The sequence below is a fragment of the Eptesicus fuscus genome, chromosome 11 (assembly GCF_027574615.1).
Source record: "Eptesicus fuscus isolate TK198812 chromosome 11, DD_ASM_mEF_20220401, whole genome shotgun sequence".
NCBI classification, from domain to species: Eukaryota; Metazoa; Chordata; class Mammalia; order Chiroptera; family Vespertilionidae; genus Eptesicus; species Eptesicus fuscus.
Window position 1 is genome coordinate 48,449,356 of NC_072483.1, and position 19,652 is coordinate 48,469,007.

General features: G+C 41.1%; 1 protein-coding gene across 8 annotated transcripts in view; it reads left to right on the top strand.

Annotated features, from left to right (window-relative positions):
- DYNC1I2 (dynein cytoplasmic 1 intermediate chain 2) overlaps positions 1-3,027 on the top strand; it is a 54,565-nt gene extending 51,538 nt beyond the window's left edge. For 4 of the 8 annotated variants that reach the window (XM_008138568.3, XM_008138572.3, XM_054722832.1 and 1 more), the window contains 2 exons: positions 439-564; positions 2,380-3,027. In XM_008138568.3, coding sequence (XP_008136790.1) covers positions 439-564; positions 2,380-2,493 — 240 coding nt within the window. In that variant the 3' untranslated portion in view covers positions 2,494-3,027. The remainder of the gene's footprint in view (positions 1-438; positions 565-2,379) is intronic. The other 4 variants (XM_054722833.1, XM_054722834.1, XM_054722835.1 and 1 more) reach the window with 2 other exon arrangements.
- The last annotated feature ends 16,625 nt before the right edge of the window (positions 3,028-19,652 follow it).

Sequence of the window (19,652 nt, forward strand, 5' to 3'; positions counted from 1 at the left end):
AATCACAAGTTTCAGCTGACAGAGATGCAAGCTACAAAAGTAAAATTGAACCATAATCTGTTTATGAGGGCTTTTGAAATGTTTCTTTAAAATGGGGTTTTGGCCATCTGTTGTCAAACAGCTTGACTTCTTAAGGAAGTTAAAACAACAAAGAATGCTTTATTAAAGAGAAGATCTTTCAGCATGATGTATCCAGTCATGTGAGAATTTCTTATATAAAGACTTAAGTTATTTTCCCAAACCATTTTCAAGGATTGACTATAATGTCATTCATAATGTATCACTGAACAGCAAGAAAGTTGGGAAAATTCTTTATCTATTTTCATCTTTGTCATTAAAAATGTAGCCAGATTGGAAGAAAGAAGAATTACTATTTTACATGTTTATAGAAATCTTGATGAAACTTTTAACACTGCACTATATTTTAAATGACTTTAGGTGCCAACTGCCAGTATTTCTGTGGAGGGTAATCCTGCTCTTAATCGTGTAAGATGGACCCATTCTGGAAGAGAGATTGCCGTGGGTGATTCTGAAGGACAGATTGTTATATATGATGTGGGAGAGGTATGGGGCTCACTGCCTATAATTTTGACACATCTATTTAGCTTTCACAATATAGTAGTAACTCTATCTTTGTGGTTAAAACTAGTCTTTGTGGTTCATGAATTGTATAAACTATATGGTTGTAAAGAAAGTACTTACTGCCGAAGCCGGTTTGGCTCAGTGGATAGAGCGTCGGCCTGCGGACTCAGGGGTCCCGGGTTCGATTCTGGTCCAGGGCATGTGCCTTGGTTGCGGGCACATCCCCAGTGCGGGGGGGGGGGGGGGGGGGTGCGGGAGGCGGCTAATCGATGTTTCTCTCTCATTGATGTTTCTAGCTCTCTGTCCCTCTCCCTTCCTCTCTGTAAAAAAAAAAAAAAAAAAAAAAAAAAGATAGTACTTACTTTCCACCATAGGAAGGACTCTTGAGATTAACTTTCTTTCTAAACTGGATGTCCTGTGTCCCCATGCAACAGATTTTGAGGGTAATATCATATGTTGGAAGTACCTTGCTTCTTGAAGCATGCATTGCTGGAAGCTAGAAATTCTTTAGGCATAATAAGAAATTTGGAGTTATAGTTGGACTTTCAAGCTTCACAGAATTGATATTGAGATAAGATTTTATTTTTCTGTATTCATATATTTGTTTGGACCAGGTAGTAAAAATCAAAGTAATTTTTTTTAGAGTTTTCTGATGACATTGTGAAAAGTGAATCTCGGCTCTCGAGCCTTGTTGCAGAATCATTATTATTGAATCCCACAGGATGAGTTGCAGTTCTCTCATTGGTGCTAGGTTGGCTGTACACAGTGCCCAGGAGTGATTTCCTTTTTTTTCAGTCCTGACTAGTGCCTTAGTCACTCCTTCTTTACTATGCCTTATGGCTCCCATCCTCTTGGACACCCCAAGGCTTCTAGCAATTGGATCTGAAAAGTAGATTGAATCATTTAGAACGGCCAATTGAACTATTTGCACAAATGGAATTATTCTGTATCAGCACTGTCCAGTATGGTAGCCACTAGCCATATATGACTGTTGAACACTTAAAATGTGATTAGGACAATTGAAGAACTAAATTTTAGATTTTATTTAATTTTAAGTACATTAAGTGTAAGTAGTCAGATGTGGCCGGTAGGTACCATATTGGATTAGATATCACTGTCCAACCTAATCTAATTTTATAAGTAGGCACATCCATTTGCTACAACGAATGGTTTGTGTCTAATATGGCAATGTCACATTCCTCTAGTATTATAATAACAGTTATAAAAAATTTTGGTCATTGAACTGCTTCAGTGAGAAAAAAGCATTACAAGCCTCTTTTCCCATTTTGCTCTTGGTACATCACTAAGTGGGAAGAAGTAGCATACCTTCTGACACAGAGATTAAGATATCAAGAAAGGTTATCTTGTGCTCCAAACCAAAAAAAAAAAATACTTATAAGACACCAGTTCTTTTAAACCATGCTTCAAAAACTAGTTCATACTAGGAGTAAAGTATGAAGTAAAGAAGTAAAACTTTTTAAGATTTCCCTCCCCAGCAGTAAAAGTCATGAGCTAGTGTGTATAGGAGTTATAGTTACAGGGCATCATTGTTATTTTCTCTCGCACGGATGGTGATAATAGCAAAATCATTTCTGAGGCTGTTAGGACACATTTCACAAGCACTGTCTTTTGTTTCAGAATGTGTAAATCATTGTTATAGTCCCTGTAATTATGGAAAGGCCATTCAGGTCAACTATTATTTTTTAATGGAAAAGTTATTTGAAAACAAATTGAATAATAGTGAGTAAACTGATCTTTTATTTCAATATGCATAAAACATTGTCTTTCTTTTAACAGCAGATTGCTGTCCCCCGAAATGATGAATGGGCACGGTTTGGCCGAACACTGGCAGAAATTAATGCAAACCGGGCTGATGCGGAAGAGGAAGCTGCTACCCGAATACCTGCTTAGCCCCTAGAAAGAGGGAGGACAGGTAGCCTCAGTGGGTTTGGAGAAGACTCTAAGTAGATCCTAAGACTATTTGCATGCTTCTGTCTAAATGATAATTAAAAGGAGATTTCTTGGATTAAACCATGAATTTAATGCAGCTAGCAAATCTTACAATGTCCCTTTTTATATAATACGCATCTTGTTTTGGATATGTGTCATTTTTAATATAGCTGACTAACTTTACTGAATACAGCCTTTTTAAATTCTTATACACCAGGTGTATATTTGGTATTAGTTATTCTTTTGAGTTCTTTTCAACTTATAACACTATATACATTTATTTCTAAAGCACAGATTAAATAAGTTCATATTTTTAAATAATCATAATGCCCTGTTACACTGATAATGTTCTCAGTAACCATAATATATAGAAACATTTATCTTAGCCATAGCATGCATTCATCTATCAAGTTACATTCTGATATTATTATTCTTCTTTATAATTCATGTGATAGTTATATATAAATAAAAACAAATATGGTTTAACTTTTCAAATTTTCATTTTGATTTACTCCCGCAATTTTAATTTTTCCTTTTCTTTTATAAAGTGTGGGGTGTTTCTTTTTCATATCTTTAAGTTCCCTGTTGTAAGAAGCCACTTCAAATGTAAGGCTTTTTGCCTTAACTATACCATACAGTGTACTGTAGATCTCCCAATTCATTATGAACTGATCTATTTATATAAAAGGCTAATATGCTAAGTGTCTGACTGGTCGCTATGATGCGCACTGACCACCAGGGGGCAGACGCTCAACGCAGGAGCTGCCTGACGCGCACAGAGAAATGGCACTGAGGAATTGGCGCCCACAAAGCAACACTCGGCTTCCCTCAAGTGGGACACAGGCCCCACCACCATCCCAGAGCGACAGCCCACCAAATTGCGGCCGATGCTGTTGAGACCCCATGGCGCAAAATGTGGCCCACAGCCCAGCCCAGAAACGGTCGCTGTGGGCACCGGGTAATGACGTCACGTAGCAACACCCGGCTTCCTCTCCCTAATGACGACTAGCCTTCTTGCAGTTTCTTTAGCCCAGGAACATGACTTGCTTTATAGCCAGATGTTCACTTTAACCAAATTGTCTGTGAAGCGTTTTCCTGTGCCTCATCTCATTTGAACCTTACAGAAGTCCTGGAGTAGGTAGATAGGAGACACAGTGGAATCCTGCTTTCATTAGCCAGAAAATGGAGATTTAGAAAGTTTAGAAACTGACCCAATTGAAAAGAAGTAAGAAATGGTGGACCTTGAAAATGACTTCAGGTTTTCTCACAGCGCAGAATATAGGCAAACTGCTGCAGTTAAATATTTTACCCTTTGTTCTCCCTGCATGATCTACAATAATAATCTGCTTCGTGTTATTTATTGCTGTGTTGCTAACAATTACCTGAAAGAGAAGTTGGGGTGCTTCACTGGGCTGGAAAAAGTTTAGCTACATCAGAAAGCAGGTCTAATTAAGCAAGTTTATTCTATATGTATAAAAGGTTAAGTTGACTTGTGCATGCGCAATACATATAAAGCTCTCACTGGTGCCAATCGCACGTGTGTGTTTCAGTCTGTCATTGTCGATCGTGAATTTGATTGACACTTCTATTATAGAGAAAAGGCAAATAGCGATATTAAAATATTTCTTCTAATTAACTTCCTTTCAATGTACACGAATCCATGTACCAGTCCACTAGTGTTGAGATAATGTCAGTGAAAAAAATTTCTCCAACATTGTTTGCTTTACTCCTTATTTTCTTTCCATTTAAAATATATTTAGTTCAAAAAATAAACAGAAATCTGCCTATTATTTTCACTGATTGAGTTCCCTGAGACTAAAACCTCCTTTGAGAGAAATTGACTTTGTGGTTACAGTAGCCATGAAGAAAAGGTGCTCAAATGAAGTTGGTCATTGAATCAACTGTACATCTTGAGGTCTGTCACCGCAACCTTGTCTACAAGTCTGAAAGGTGAGTGGCAAAGATCTGAGAATTGGTGTTGAAATCAACCTATTTTAGGACTGGCAGAAAGGATTATGATTAGATGTTGATTTTATCCATTTTAAATTGTGCATTTCCTTAATCTTGACTTTTTTTTCTTGTTTAAAGTATTATATATAGTAGTACATATATCTCCTTTTTTTTCCCCATTGACCTTCCCCCAGCCTCCCCTACCCCCTGTCACATGCCCTCATCCCACCCCCACCCCCCCGTGTCTTGTGTCCATTGGTTGTGCTTATATGCATGCATACAAGTCCTTTGGATGATCTCTTCCCCACCCCCCCACTCCCCAGCCTTCCTGCTATAATTTGACAATCTGTTCGGTGCTTTACTGCCTCGGTATCTTATCTTTTCGTTCCTCAGGTTATAATGTTCTTTTTTTTATATATATATAATGTTCTTTATATTCCATAAATGAGTGAGATCATGTGGTATTTTTCTTTCATTGCCTGGCTTATTTCACTTAACATAATGCTCTCCAGTTCCATGCATGCTGCTGCAAATGGTAAGAATTCCTTCTTTTTTATAGCAGCGTAGTATTCCATTGTGTAGATGTACCATAGTTTTCTAATCCACTCATCTGCTGATGGGCATTTAGGCTGTTTCCAAATCTTAGCTATTGTAAATTGTGCTGCTATGAACATAGGGGTGCATATATCCTTTCTGATTGGTGTTTCTAGTTTCTTTGGATATATTCCTAGAAGTGAGATCACTGGGTCAAATGGGAGTTCCATTTTTAGTTTTTTGAGGAAACTCCATACTGTTCTCCACAGTGGCTGCACCAGTCTGCATTTCCATGAGCAGTGCACGAGGGTTCCTTTTTCTCCGCATCCTCAGCAGCACTTGTCGTTTGTTGATTTGTTGATGATTGCCATTCTGACAGGTGTGAGATGGTACGCATTATCATTTTGATTTGCATCTCTCGGATAATTAGTGACTTTGAGCGTGTTTTCATATGTCTCTTGGCCATCCTGTCTTCTTTCGAAAAGATTCTATTTAGGTCCGTTGCCCATTTTTTTGGATCGTTTTTCTTCCTTTTATTAAGTTGTATAAGTTCCCTGTAGATGTTGGAGATTAAACCTTTATCAGTGATAACATTTGCAAATATGTTCTCCCATACAGTGGGCTTTCTTGTTGTTTTGTTGATGGTTTCTTTTAATGTGCAGAAGCTTTTTATTTTGATGTAGTCCCATTTGTTTATTTTCTCTTTAGTTTCCATTGCCCTAAAAACGGTATCGGTGAAGAAATTGCTTTGGCATATGTCTGAGATTTCTCTGCCTGTGGATTCCTCTAGTATTTTTATGGTTTCCCGTCTTATGTTTAAGTCCTTTATCCATTTTAAGTTTATTTTTGTGTATGGTGTAAGTTGGTGATATAGTTTCATTTTTTTGCATATATCTGTCCAATTTTTCCAACACCATTTATTGAAGAGACTGTCTTGACTCCATTGTATGTTCATGCCTCCTTTGTCAAATATTAATTGAGCATAGTGGTTTGGGTCGATATCTGGGTTCTCTATTCTATTCCATTGGTCTATATGTCTGTTCTTGTGCCAGTACCAGGCTGTTTTGAGAACAGTGGCTTTGTAATACAGCTTGAAATCTGGTATTGAGATCCCACCTACTTTGTTCTTCTTTCTCAGGATTGCTGTGGCTATTCGGGGTCTTTTTTTTTTATAACAGATGAATTTTTGGAGAGTTCTTTGTAGGTCTATGAAATATGCCATTGGTATTTTAATGGGGAGTGCATTCAATCTATAGATTGCTTTGGGTAGTATGGACATTTTAATGATGTTGATTCTACCAATCCATGAACATGGTATGTTCTTCCATCTGTTTACTTCTTCCTCTATCTCTTTTTTCAGTGTCCTGTAGTTTTCCATGTATAGGTCTTTTACCTCCTTAGTTAAGTTTATTCCTAGGTATCTTAATTTTTTTGGTGCGATGGTAAATGGGATTGCTTTTTTAGTCTCTCTCTCTGTAAGTTCACTATTGGTGTATAGAAATGCCATAGATTTCTTGGCGTTAATTTTGTATCCTGCTACATTCCCGAATTTATTAAGTGTAATAGTTTTTTGATGGAGTCTTTCGGGTATTTTATGTACAATATCATGTCATCTGTAAATAAGGACAGCTTTATTGCTTCTTTTCCAATTTGGATGCCTTTTATTTCTTCTTCTTGTCTAATTGCAATGGCTAATACTCCCAATACTATGTCGAACAGGAGTGGTGAGAGTGGGCATCCCTGTCTTGTTCCTGTTCTTAGGGGAAATGGTTTTAGTTTTTGCCCATTGAGTATGATGTTGGCTGTGGGTTTATCATATATGGCTTTTATTATGTTGAGGTATGATCCTTCTATTCCCACCTTGCTGAGAATTTTTATCAAGAAAGGTTGTTGGATTTTGTCAAATGCTTTTTCTGCATCAATTGATATGACTGTGATTTTTATCTCCGGGGCTGCGCGCAAGTCTGTGCAATCTTTTTTCCCCTTGGGTCTAAGCAGCCGGCACACTTTTAAAATTTTTAGGCTGTCCTTTTGCTCCCAGATCAAAATGGGTTGCTTTTCAGAGTTCCCTTCTGTTAGCAGCTCTGAGGACCCCTTTCCACATTCATGGATCACACCAGCCCCAACAGCCACAGATTTTTCTAGGCACAGACTTCCCCAGGTTCTCCAGCTCCCACAGTGCACGCGTTTCTCTCTCTTGCTGGGACCACAGACCTCACCTTATCCCATGGAAATCTGACCTTTCCATGAGGGAGTGTACAGTTCCTCTGAATCCGCGTGCTTGCGCCTCTTGGGGACCGGTGTTCTCGGGTTCGCACCTGTTCGGTGGGTGCCATAGTTGTAGATTCCCCGGGCTTTTCAGGCGTCCGATAACATCCACTTTCCCCTTCAGGATGGCGCAGTCTCCACATCCGAGCAGGTCGCTCTGGGAGGGAACCCAGCAGCAGTGGGGGCTGCCCGGTCAGGGGAGCCCCGTCCAGCAGTCCCCCACAGTCTCCTGGAGTATAGCTGTCCCTCAACTATACACTCCCCGTGCGACCACACACTCTTCCCTTTGTTTTCTCACTCACACACTATCTTGCAGTCTGCCTTCCCGTCGTCAGTCATCTTCTTTCTCCCTAATCTTGACTTTTTATTCTTTTAAAGTTTAACTGTCATTTGTTCAACAGAAGATGAAATAGGAAGAAAGAATAGCAATCAGACTGATTTTTGTTTGGTAATAATTCTAACAGTTCTGTTAAGAGATACATTTCCAAATGATAAAACTTATAAACTATGAGTATTGTATAATGTAAGGAAGTAATTGACCAAGTATATTAAACCCAATTCTGATTCTAACTCTGGCACTCACAAGAAGTGTGATTTTAGCCAAGTCTTTCCATGTCTGTGCCTCATTCTTTTTTATCTAGGAATTAAGTTTGGATTAGATGCTTTCTAAATTGCCTTACAGCTCTAAAATTATATATATATATGGCTAATAAGCAAAGTGTCCCCTTGGGAATTTGCCCCGGAGACTGGGAGTTCGATCGCTGGCTTGCTATGACGTGCACTGACCCCCAGGGGGCAGCATGGAACGAAGGAAGGTCCCAGCCGGCAGCCGAAGCCAGAGAAGGGTGGCCCCAGCCAGCAGCCAGAAGGCCCGATTGGCCCTGATCACCAGCCAGGCCTGGGGACCCTAGCCGTGCATGAATTTCATGCACCGGGCCTCTAGTTATAATTACTTCAGGTAATTCTCCATTTTTTATATATCCAGTTTTTTTCAGTTGACACCCCATAATTGCCTGTTATATACCAAAGATAAGTTTTTGGAATCCGCAAGCAAACATCTCAAAGTGGAAGAGGTTACAATTTGTCAGTTACATGAGAGAGCAATGTCTGTGAGTCAGAAGTTTGATTTCAGCAGGTTAATACAGTCTTTGTGTAGGAAAATTCATATAATCACTGTAATAGCTATATTTTTGCCCTCAGTTTGTGAAAGTGAGTAGAAAAGGGAAAAACATAATTATGTCTAAAGTTAGAAATCAGGAGATGTGACAAATAAGATGCACATTGGACTCAAGTTGGTGTTCAGCTGTGAAAGAATAAAATTGGTAACTATTTGTCCAGCCAGCATGACTTAGTGGTTTAGTGTCAACCTATTAACCAGGAGGTCACAGTTCAATTCCTAGTCAGGGTACATGTCCAGGTTGCGGGCTCGATCCCCACTGTAGGGTGTGCAGGAGGCAGCCAATCAATGATTCTCTCTCATCATTGATGTTTCTGTCTCTCCCACTCCCTTCCTTTCTGAAATGAATAAAAGCATATATATATATATTTTTTAAATATATATTTTATTGATTTTTTACAGAGAGAAAGGGAGAGGGATAGAGAGTTAGAAACATTGATAAGAGAGAAACATCAATCAGCTGCCTCCTGCACACCTCCTGCTGGGGATGTGCCTGCAATCAAGGTACATGTCCTTGACTGGAATCGAACCTGGGGCCTTTCAGTCTGCAGGCTGACGCTCTATCCACTGAGCCAAACCAGTCAGGGCAATAAAAGCATATTTTAAAGAAAAGAAAATGGTAAGTATTTGCAAAGTATTTATCACAAAAGAGTTTTTGCTTTTGGGGAATAACTTCTCATTCCCTCCCAAAAGTCCAATATGGAACTTTGCCCATTTAACTTAAATCCACATTTTTAAGAACACGTGAATTTAATGTGAGGAATTGCTTTTTAAGGTTGACTATATGATAGCAAAGTAGAAAGCCCTGAGACTGACAGTATTCTTAATCTCCTGACGGATTAAGCTGACTAGAAGAGTGTAGCACCGCTCTTTTACACTTTTTAAAATGAAAATCTTTAATTTTGAAGAATATTCAGTTATGGAAATGTACCTTATTTTTTATGTTATACTTTATTGTTTGGTTATTCTCTTTTGAATGAGAAAACGATTATTGGTTACCCTTCTTTGTGTTGAGGAAGAATACTCAGTTTTGTAGACAATAATTAACTTTCAGTAAATCGCAGAAACAATCAATTTTTGGAATTTAAACAAACAAAACAAAAACAACACCAAAAATGTATTGGTGGAAGCTATCTTCCTTTTTATAAATCCAGTTCCTTACAAAGTTTAGAAAATCTAGATATAATTTCTTGTTGCAGTAATGCTGAGGTACTGCATCTTGATAAAATGGATGGCTTAAAATTTAGGGGAAACTAAAAGAAAGTAGTGTTTAGGGATGACCCTAATCTTTTAATATTGTAAGAATGTTCATTCATTCTATTTAGTCCTGATAGACTATAGACTCTACCACTTTGAAGCATATGGAAAGGAAGGGCTTGAATGAATGAAAATATGGTGTGAAGCATATGATTTTTCATTTCCATTCTGTTGGGCAGTGCATTTTATTTATTTGTTAATCCTCACCCAAGGCTATTTTTCCATTGATTTTTAGAGAGAGTAGGAGGGGGAGAGACAGAAACATCAATGTGAGAGAGACACATCGATTGGTTGCCTCCTACACACGCCCTGACAGGCCGGGGATCGAGCCTGCAATCAAGGTACATGCCCTGGACCAGAATCGAACCCGGGACCTTCAGTCCGCAGGCCGACACTCTATTCACTGAGCCAAACTGGCCAGGGCTAGACAGTGCATTTTTAAATGTATTTTCCGCAATCCCTGTATTTCAACATTGTCATGAAATTTTCTAAATAAAAAAAGCCATACAATTAGGTGTATATTAGAGAGAATGGAGCTTCAATTGCAGCTTCAGCTGCTCAATGACTGTGTGAGAACAGACTTGTTTAAAACATGGCGTAGCATCCAAGGTGATGGTGTCATGCCTGAATCTTGGGCAGAAGTCTAGGGTAAAAAGCCTCGTTTGATGATTTAGTGATGGGATTCCCATTGAGATTTTTTTCCCAAGCTACATAGTGGCAGGAACGGAATTTGCTTTTTTGCTATCATCTTGCTAATTGCTAGGCAACTAGGGACCTTACCAGTTTGGGGAAAATACCTAGAAATAAATCACTTTTGACTCATTAAAAAAATGCTGAAAAATTATTTACTTACAGATCTGGTTTATAGATTATGGGGGCTTCTAGTGCTACTGGAGAAAGTTGCCCAAAGGCAAGAAGGACAGAATACCCATGTTCATTATTTCTTTTGCAGTAGAGGATTATAAATAAGAACATTTCTTCTATCTTACTGCCCTCAAAAGGTAATAATTTGCGTGTGCCTAGTTTGTTGTATTTTTATTTGCTCATACTCAGTGTATTATATTTTTAAAGTCCTTTTCATATATAAGAAATACATTTTAGAAAAAAGATCCTGCAATCCTATCCAGCCCAACGGGAAAACTTTGGATATTCATCATATACTTGTAATACTTTCCTCAGTAGGCTGATGCTCTCAGACCTTTTGTTGGACTTTAGGTTTACTGATTCTCTTTCCACTGGCCACAATTTCCTGTTCACAATTCCCCAACTTCTTAAAGTTCGAATGGATTTCAGGTATTTAAGTTTTCAGTATGTAGCTTCTAGACACTGATAGTTTCAACATAGCCAATCAGCAATCTTTTACAAACTTTTCGAAAATTACAGCATTTTGTGCTGTTAGTTTCATAGCAGGAATCTCCGTTTTGGCTTCTTAATATTCCATTACCAGCTCCAGCCAGAGGATGGAACAGCTTGCACTCAGGTAAGCTTTCAGAAAGGCCCGCTTCCCTTGGTGAGGTCATTTATGCAGGCCTCTGGTGATGTATTATCCTGCTTCTCCTGTACTTGATTTGGTCAGAAAGCTGTGGGGCATGATTGTGTAGGGTGTAGAACACACCTACATGTTGCTGAACATGCAGAGCCCCGACTCTGTGACTCCTGAAACTAGATACACCGCCGGTAAGGCTCTGATGGCAAGTAATTTTATCTTTTGTGAAGTTTTGTACTAAATTTTCTCTTAAAACTTCTTTTCTGAACAAAGTAATGGAAATGTTTTGGAACAAATTCGTTATACTAAGGGCAGCCTGGTATATGAAAGAAAGAACACTGGGTTTAAAAGTTCTATTTTCCTAATACCCTCATTACCAGTAATGTCACTTGGACATGGATTAGTATTTTCATCTAAGTGAGGAAAACATTTGCTTTCTGTGAAGATTACATGAGATATTGTAATTATACAATGCCACACAAATAAGCGTTTTTATTTCTTTATTACATTTTTAAATACTAGAATGGAGACTTTTGTGTAGCCATCTGTGCAGCGTAACAAGATCTCATCTAAGGATTAAGTGGCTTAGTATTTAAGAAAATTTTTAATTCTAAGAAATCACATCACAATTTGAACCCTCAGATATTTTGGGGTAGCAGTAAACTGACAGGACATTTTTGTTGTTGATAAACCTCACCAAGGATATTTTTTCCATTGATTTTTAGACAGAGTAGAAGGGAGGGGGAGAGCAGAGAGAGAGAAGTATCAGTGTGAGAGAGACATCAGTTGGTTGCCTCCTGCACGCACCTCAAAGGAACAATTATGGAATCTTGAGCCTACATGCATAAGTTTTGTGCCTCTGCCAATAACCACATCTTGGCCACCTTTAGATTTAGGGGAGTATCTTGGGGAAAATGGACTTGGTTGAAGGAGGCTTTGAAGGCCCTGGAAGCTGAGCTGTTTAGGCAGGAAATTTGAGTCCAGGTACCTTGAATATGATCTAGAATGGAACAGAATGGCCTCCAGGTGGGCATATCCTGTCGGCCCTATCGACTCTGTACCTCTTGGAAAGGGGCACAGCTACAGGAGGGGGTAGGCATAGAATTCTTGATTTAAGGGCTCTCTAAATTGAGGTAGCTAAAGGCAGTGCTGGGCCTTTTCTCCTAAAGTCAGTTTTTAATTTATTTTTATTGAGGTATAACTGACAATATGTAACATTGTGTAAGTTTAAGGTGTCCAACCTGTTAATTTGAACATTTATGTATTTTAGTATAAAATAGATGTAGCATGATAGAGGTACTTCAATCATGCCACATATTTAGTATAATTTTTTTTTTGTGGTAGAAACAATTAGGATCTAGTGTCTTAGCAACTTTGAAGTTTGTAATACAGTATTGTTGTCTATAATCACTATGCTGTACATTATATCTCTAGGACCTATTTATTAGTTCCAAGTTAGTACCCTTAAACAACATATCCCCAATTCTCCCCTCACCCCCTAGGCTCCAGCCTCTGGTAATCACCAATGTACTTACAAGTTTGGCTTTTTTAGATTCCACGTATAAGTGGTATCATACAGTATTTGTCTTTCTCTGTCTGACATCTCTCAGCATAATGCCCTTAAGATCCATCCATTTTGTCTCAGATGGCAGGATTCCCTCCTTTCTCGTGGCTGAATAATATTCCATTTATGTGTATATATACCGCAACTTCTTTATTCATTCATCTGTTGATGGACACTTAGGTTGTTTCTATATCTGGTCATTGTGAATAATGCTACAGTAAACATAGGAGTGCATACATGTCTTCATTATACTGCTTTCACTTCCTTTGTACATATACCCAGAGATGGAATTGCTGGATCTTATGGTAGTTTTATTTTTAATTATTTGAGGAACTTCCAGACTGTTTGCAAGGGTTTTCTTATCCTTACATCCTTGTCAACATTTATCTCTTGTCTTCTTATTGATAGCCATTCTAACAGGTGTCAGACAGTATCTCATTATGGTTTTGATTTGCATTTCCCTGGTGATTAATGAGATTGAGCACCTTTTTTGGTACCTATTGGATATCTTGATATCTTCTTTGGAAATATGTCTATTTAGTTCCTATGCCATTTTTTATTTTTATTTTAGAGAGGAAAGAAGTGAGCGAGACAGAAACATCAGTTTGTTATTGTTCCACTTATTTATGCATTCATTGGTTGATTCTTGTATGTGCCCTGACCAGGGATCAAACCCACAACCTTGGTGTATCAGATGACACTAACCAACTGAGCTACCCAGCCAGGGCATCCTATGCCATTTTTAAATTGGATTATTTGGGGTTTTCTTAGGGTATATGAGTTCTTGATGTATTTTGGATATTAACCCCTTATTCAATGTATGGTTTGCTAATATTTTCTCTCATTACATAGGTTGTCTTTTCATTTTTTTTTTTTATGGTTTATTTTTGCTTTGGTTGTCTTTGCTTTTGGTATCAAATTTTAAAAATCAAGACTTATATCAAGGGAGTTTAATGCCTATGTTTCTTCTAAATGGTACCAGGTCTTATGTTTAAGACTTTAATTCATTTCAAGTTAATTTTTGTGAGTGGTGCAAAATAGGGGTCCAATTTCATTTTTCTGCATGTGGTTATCTAGTTTTCCCAACACCATTTGTTGAAGAGACTGTTCTTTGCCTATAGAGGGTTTTTAGCTCCCTTGTCAAATATTAGTTGACCATGCATGCAGGGGTTTATTTCTGGGCGCTCTATTCTGTTCCATTAGTCTGTGTGCCTATTTTCATGCCCCTACCGTACTGCTTGAATTCTATAGCTTTGCAGTATTGTTTGAAATCAGGAAGTGTGATACCTATGCTGGCTTCTCCCTCCTTCACGCCCCCAGGATTGCTTTGGCTATTCAGGGTCTTTTGTGGTTCCATATGATTTTTAAGATTATTTTATTCTCTTTCTTTGAAATATGCCATTGGAATTTTGATAGAGATTGTGTTGAATCTATAGATCACTTTGGGTAGTATAGACATTTTAACAATATTCTTCCCATCCATGAACACGGGATATCTTTCCATTTGTTACTTCAATTTCTTTCATCAAGTTTTCATTGTACAAATCTTTTACTTTCTTGGTTAAATTTATTCCCAAGTGTTTTATTGTTTTGATGCTGTTTTAGATGGGATAGTTTTATTTCTTTTTCAGGTGTTTCATTATTAGTGTAAGTAAACTGGTTGACTTAATACCCTTTGAGGCTTTAATACCCTTAAAGCTGAAGCGAGTCTCTTGTAGGCAGCATATCTTTTAGGTGGCATAGAGTTGGGTCTTTTTTTTTTTTTTTAAATCCCACTACTCTGTCATTTTGATTGGTGAATTCAATCCATTTGTACTTAAGAGTTATTGATATGTAAGGACTTACTAATGCCACCTGGTGTGTTAGGTCTAGAGCCTTTGGGAGGGGTTCTGGTGCAGGCCTAGGTCAGCTGCCGTTTGTGCCCTGCTTGCTTGGTAGGAGCTACAAAGTGATCTGCAGTTAGTTGCCACTTGTTCTGGGCTTAGAGGCACTTGAGAGAGGTTACACTGTGAACCAAAAGCTGGCTGCCACTTGTGCCTGGCTTGTGGGTGCTTAGTTGAAGCTACTAAGTTGAAGTTCCAGGCCAAATCTGGCCACCACTTACGCCAGGATTAGAGCCACCTGATGGAATTACAGTGCAAATTGAGACCAGTTGCCACTTGTGATGGGCTTGGGGTTGCTTGGCAAGAGGTACAGGGTACTCCGAGGGCAGCCGCTGCTTGCTTGTTTAGTGTTTGTGGAACTTTGAGAGATTTGGGGGATACAGCGTGAGCTGCAGGCCACTCCTGTGGAAAAGCCACTGGAAGTAGCTCAGGCTAGAAGCATGAGTTGGGTGGGGCTGGGTTTCAGGGGACCGCCAGGGTGGGAGTGAACTGTGTTATCCAGGTTAATGAAGGGCACAGGTTTGGATGGGAGAAGAGTTCAACAAAGGAACAGTGATGCCTGCCAGCACTTCCTTCCCAGGAGAGAGCTGCCCTGACCTCTGTCCCTCAGCCCTCACCCTGAAGGTAGGCAGTTCAGTTCCTCCTCATATATCCCTGGTGCTATATGAGCTGCTGCCCCTGCGCTGGGGTTGAGTGAGTTTGTGCTTGAGTTAGTCTGGGCATGGCCCCTCAAGAGGAGTGCCTAGCTCCCCAGCAGCCCTCCATCTCACTCGGATGCCATCCCTACTGCTTTTCACCACCAGATATTACGGGGACTCCTCTTCCTGGCACCCCAAGCTAGGTATCCTGGTTTGAGGCTGGGACCCCTCCTCCTCAGGGGACACCTCCCCAGCTAAGTCATCCCTCTGTATTCTTTTTTTTAAAGTTTATTTTATTGTTTAAAGTATTACAAATATTAGTCCATATGTCTCCTTTTTTTCCCCATTGACCTTCCCCCGGCCTCCCCTCCCCCTCCCCCGGCACATGCCTTCACCCCCCCGCCCCCGTGTCTTGCGTCCATTGGTTATGCTTATATGCATGCATACAAGTCCTTCGGTTTATCTCATACCTCCCCACTCAACCCTCCCCAGCCTTCCCGCTGTAATTTTACAGTCTGTTCGATGCTTCTCTGCCTCTGTATCTATCTTTTTGTTCATCAGGTTTTAATGTTCTTTATTATCCATAAACTAGAGGCCTGGTGCACAAAATTTGTGCACACGAGGGGGGGGTGTCCCTCAGCCCAGCCTGCAACCTCTCCAATCAGGGATCCTTCTCACAATATAGGGCTGCTGGCTCCTAACTGCTCACCTGCCTGCCTGCCTGATTGCCCCTAATCGCTGCTGCCTGACAGCCTGATCACCCTCTAACCACTCCCCTGCCGGCCTGATCAATGCCTAACTGGTCACCCCCAACTGTCCTCCCCTGCTGGCCCGGTCACCCCTAACTGCCCTCCCTTGCCATCCTGGTCACCCCTAACTACCCTTCCCTGCAGGCCTGGTCACCCCCAAGTACCCTCTCCTACAGGCCTGGTCACCCCCAACTGTCCTCCCCTGCTGGCCTGGTCACCCCTAACTGCTCTCCTCTGCAGGCTGGTTCCTCCCAACTGCCCTCCCCTGCAGGGCTGGTCCCCCCCACCGGTCCTCCCCTGCAGGCCTGGGTCCCCCCAACTGTCCTCCCCTGCAGGCCTGATCGCCCCTAACTGCCCTCCCTTGCAGGCCTGGTCCCTCCCAACTGCCCTCCCCTGCTGGCCTGATCGCCCACAACTGCCCTCCTTTGCAGGCCTGGTCTCTCCCAACTGCCCTCCCCTGCTGGCCATCTTGTGGTGGCCATCTTGTGTCCACATGGTGGCAGGATCTTTGACCACATGGAGGTAGCCATCTTGTGTGTTGGAGTGATGGTCAATCTGCATATTACTCTTTTATTAGATGGGATAGAGGCCTGGTGCATGGGTGGGGGCCAGCTGGTTTGCCCTGAAGGGTGTCCCGGATCAGGGTGGGGGTTCCCTTGGGGCATGGGGCGGCCTGGGCAAGGGGCCTGTGGTGGTTTGCAGGCCAGCCACGCCCCCTGGTGACCCAAGCAGAGGCCCTGGTATCTGGGATATATTTATCTTCTACAATTGAAACTTTGTAGCCTGGAGCGGAGCCAAGCCTTCTGCTCGCCCCTTGGCAGCAGCCATTTCTGTTGGGATTTATTTATCTTCTATAATTGAAAATTTGTAGCCTTAAGTAGAGGCCTGGGCTGGCCAGGGTGTGCAGAAAGCTTGGCTTCCTCCATCGCCGGGGAAACCTAAGCCTCCCTCCTGCTCTCTCCGTGGCTGCAGCCATCTTGGTTGGGTTAATTTGCATACTCGCTCCTGATTGGCTGGTGGGCGTGGCTGGTGGGTGTAGCAGAGTGATGTTAATTTGCATATTACTCTTTCATTAGATAGGATACTGTAGGCAATTATAACACATCTAGAGGCCCAATGCACAAAATTTATGAAAGAGTAGGCCTTTCTTCCCCCAGTTGCTGGCACCAGCTTCCCTCTGGCACCTGGGACCCGGGCTTCCCTCACAGTCCAGGCTTCGTCTGGAAGGTCATCCGGTCTAATTAGCATATTACGCATTTATTATAGATGGCATTTGTATATCTAAATATATTAACCTTTTGCACTCGGATGTCAAGTGTGACTCAACACGGTTAGCATTAGAATAAAGGAATCGAGAAAAAAGCGAGTGCAAAGGGTTAAACAGAAAAGGTATAGTAAAACATAGTGTAAAAGATTTAAAAATGGTATGCCTAGATAAGTCATCACAATGAATGGAGCTTGCAGGACTGGAAGTTGCTCTGGGTGCGTCAGTGAATAGTGAGTGAACATGAAGGCCTAGGACATTACTATACACTACTGCAAACTATAAACCCTGTCCATCCCACAAGCCCTCCTCCTGCTTCCAACTGAACATCAACACTGTCAATGCTGCTCCATGAGTAGGAATTGTGAGCTAGATAGATTGGAAATATTGAGGAGAAACTGGCTGGGTAAGGCATAAATCACCATAAAAGTGAATGTCAGAAGCAAGTGAAAGGTTACCTGAGGATCAGTAGAAACAAGAAATCAAGATAGAAAGATAGAACTTATATGCACATATATAAACCATGGACACAGAAGTTGGAGCAGTCAATGGGGGGAGGGGTACATCTGTATTTCAACAATAAAGATAAACTTTTTAAAAAATAAAAAGTTAAAAAAAAGAAAAAGAAAGGAACTTAAAAGATGGCCATGGTAATGTGGTTTTGGCTATTACATGTTGGAGCAGTGGTCAAATTAAAGAACATTGTGGTTGGTATTCATTAAAAAAAAAAAAAAAAGAGGGTGTTTTTTAACATGGAGAGGGTGTCGAACTGAGGACTGAACATTTGAATTTGGAAATTTGGTTCTGGTTTCATTGACCCTATCTGTTACAAAGGGCTCTCTGGCATTGAACTGGTGGAAGAAATAAAACTTACCTATGATTTACATCATTGAATTGTTTCCAAGGTACAGGGATAGACTGGCTCAACACTATCCAAGAACGCTTTTCAAATATATATATATATATTTTGATTGATTCAGAGAGGAAAGGAGAGGGAGAGAAAAACAATGATGAGAAAAAATCATCGACCGGCTGCCTCCTGCACGCCCCCACTGGGGATCGAGCTCGCAACCTAGGCATGTTCCCTTGCCCGGAATCCAACCTAGGAACTTTCAGTCTGCCAGCCGACACTCTATCCACTGAGCCAAACCAGCTAGGGCTCCAAGAAAGCTTTTACTAAAGTGGCACTGACACTTATTATTTATTAATAACTCTGTGGACCTGTGTCTTTGTACAGGAAGGTCCTCAAAAAGAACTTACGGCAAGGTAACCTGAACAGAATCGGCTAGATCTGGGAGGGCTGTAGTACCCTCTGAATATGTTGTGCTAAGGAACAGGCTCTTCTGTGCTGGAACAGGTCAGTGACTGGCTGGCTGGCTGGAATATAATCTGTGCACTAAAAATTGAGATCCTGGCTCCATAGCTCAGGGGTTAGAGCACTGGTCTTGTAAAAATTGAGATCCTGTGAGTAAGAGGGAGTCGACTGCTAAGTCTCACAGATATCACTTCCATCAGAGAAAAAAAATTCCTCCTGAACCACATAGCTTTCCACTTCTTACATGAAATTCAGCTCCATTATATTATACTAGAGGCCCGTTGCATGAAGATTCGTGCAATAGACCTTCCTTCACCTGGCTGCCTGCACCAGTTTTCCACCGGCACCAGTTTTCCTCCGGCACTGGGGACCCAGGCCTTGGCTCTGGCCACCGCCTTCTGCCTTCTTTCAGGGTCGGGGCTTGGACCCTGGCGGCACCGTCATTTGCGATCTGGGCACCTCCGCTGCCTGGGTCCCTCAGTGGCCATCGATTGGAGCGCTTCCCGCCAGCCCTGGCCCGTCAGCGGAGACCGAACGGAGCGGCGGGAGGTGCGGATCTATCAGTGGCGACCGATCGGAGCGGCGGGAGGCATGGGTCCATCAGCAGCGACCGATCGGAGCGGCGGGAGGCGTGGGTCCGTCAGCAGCGACTTATCGGGTCCCCCATCGCCCGGGTCCCTCAGCGATGGGGTGCGGGGCATGCATGGGGGCCGCCATCTTTGCTGGGTTAATTTGCATAGCGCCCTGATTGGCTGTGGGCATAGCAAGGTACGGTCAATTAGCATATTACTCTTTTATTAGGTAGGATGTGGTCCATCAATGACCAAAACATCCATGCAGCACATGATTGTATATCAGTAATCACTTTTGAGTGTCAGTTAACAAATAACAAGTGCCACTGCCACTTATTCAATGTACCAATTACAAGACAGAGATCATCAGAATTAATAAAAAATAAGACCCCACTATATGTTGTGTACAAGAAACCTACTTTAAATATAAAAATACATATATATTTTTAAAATAGGTAGAGAA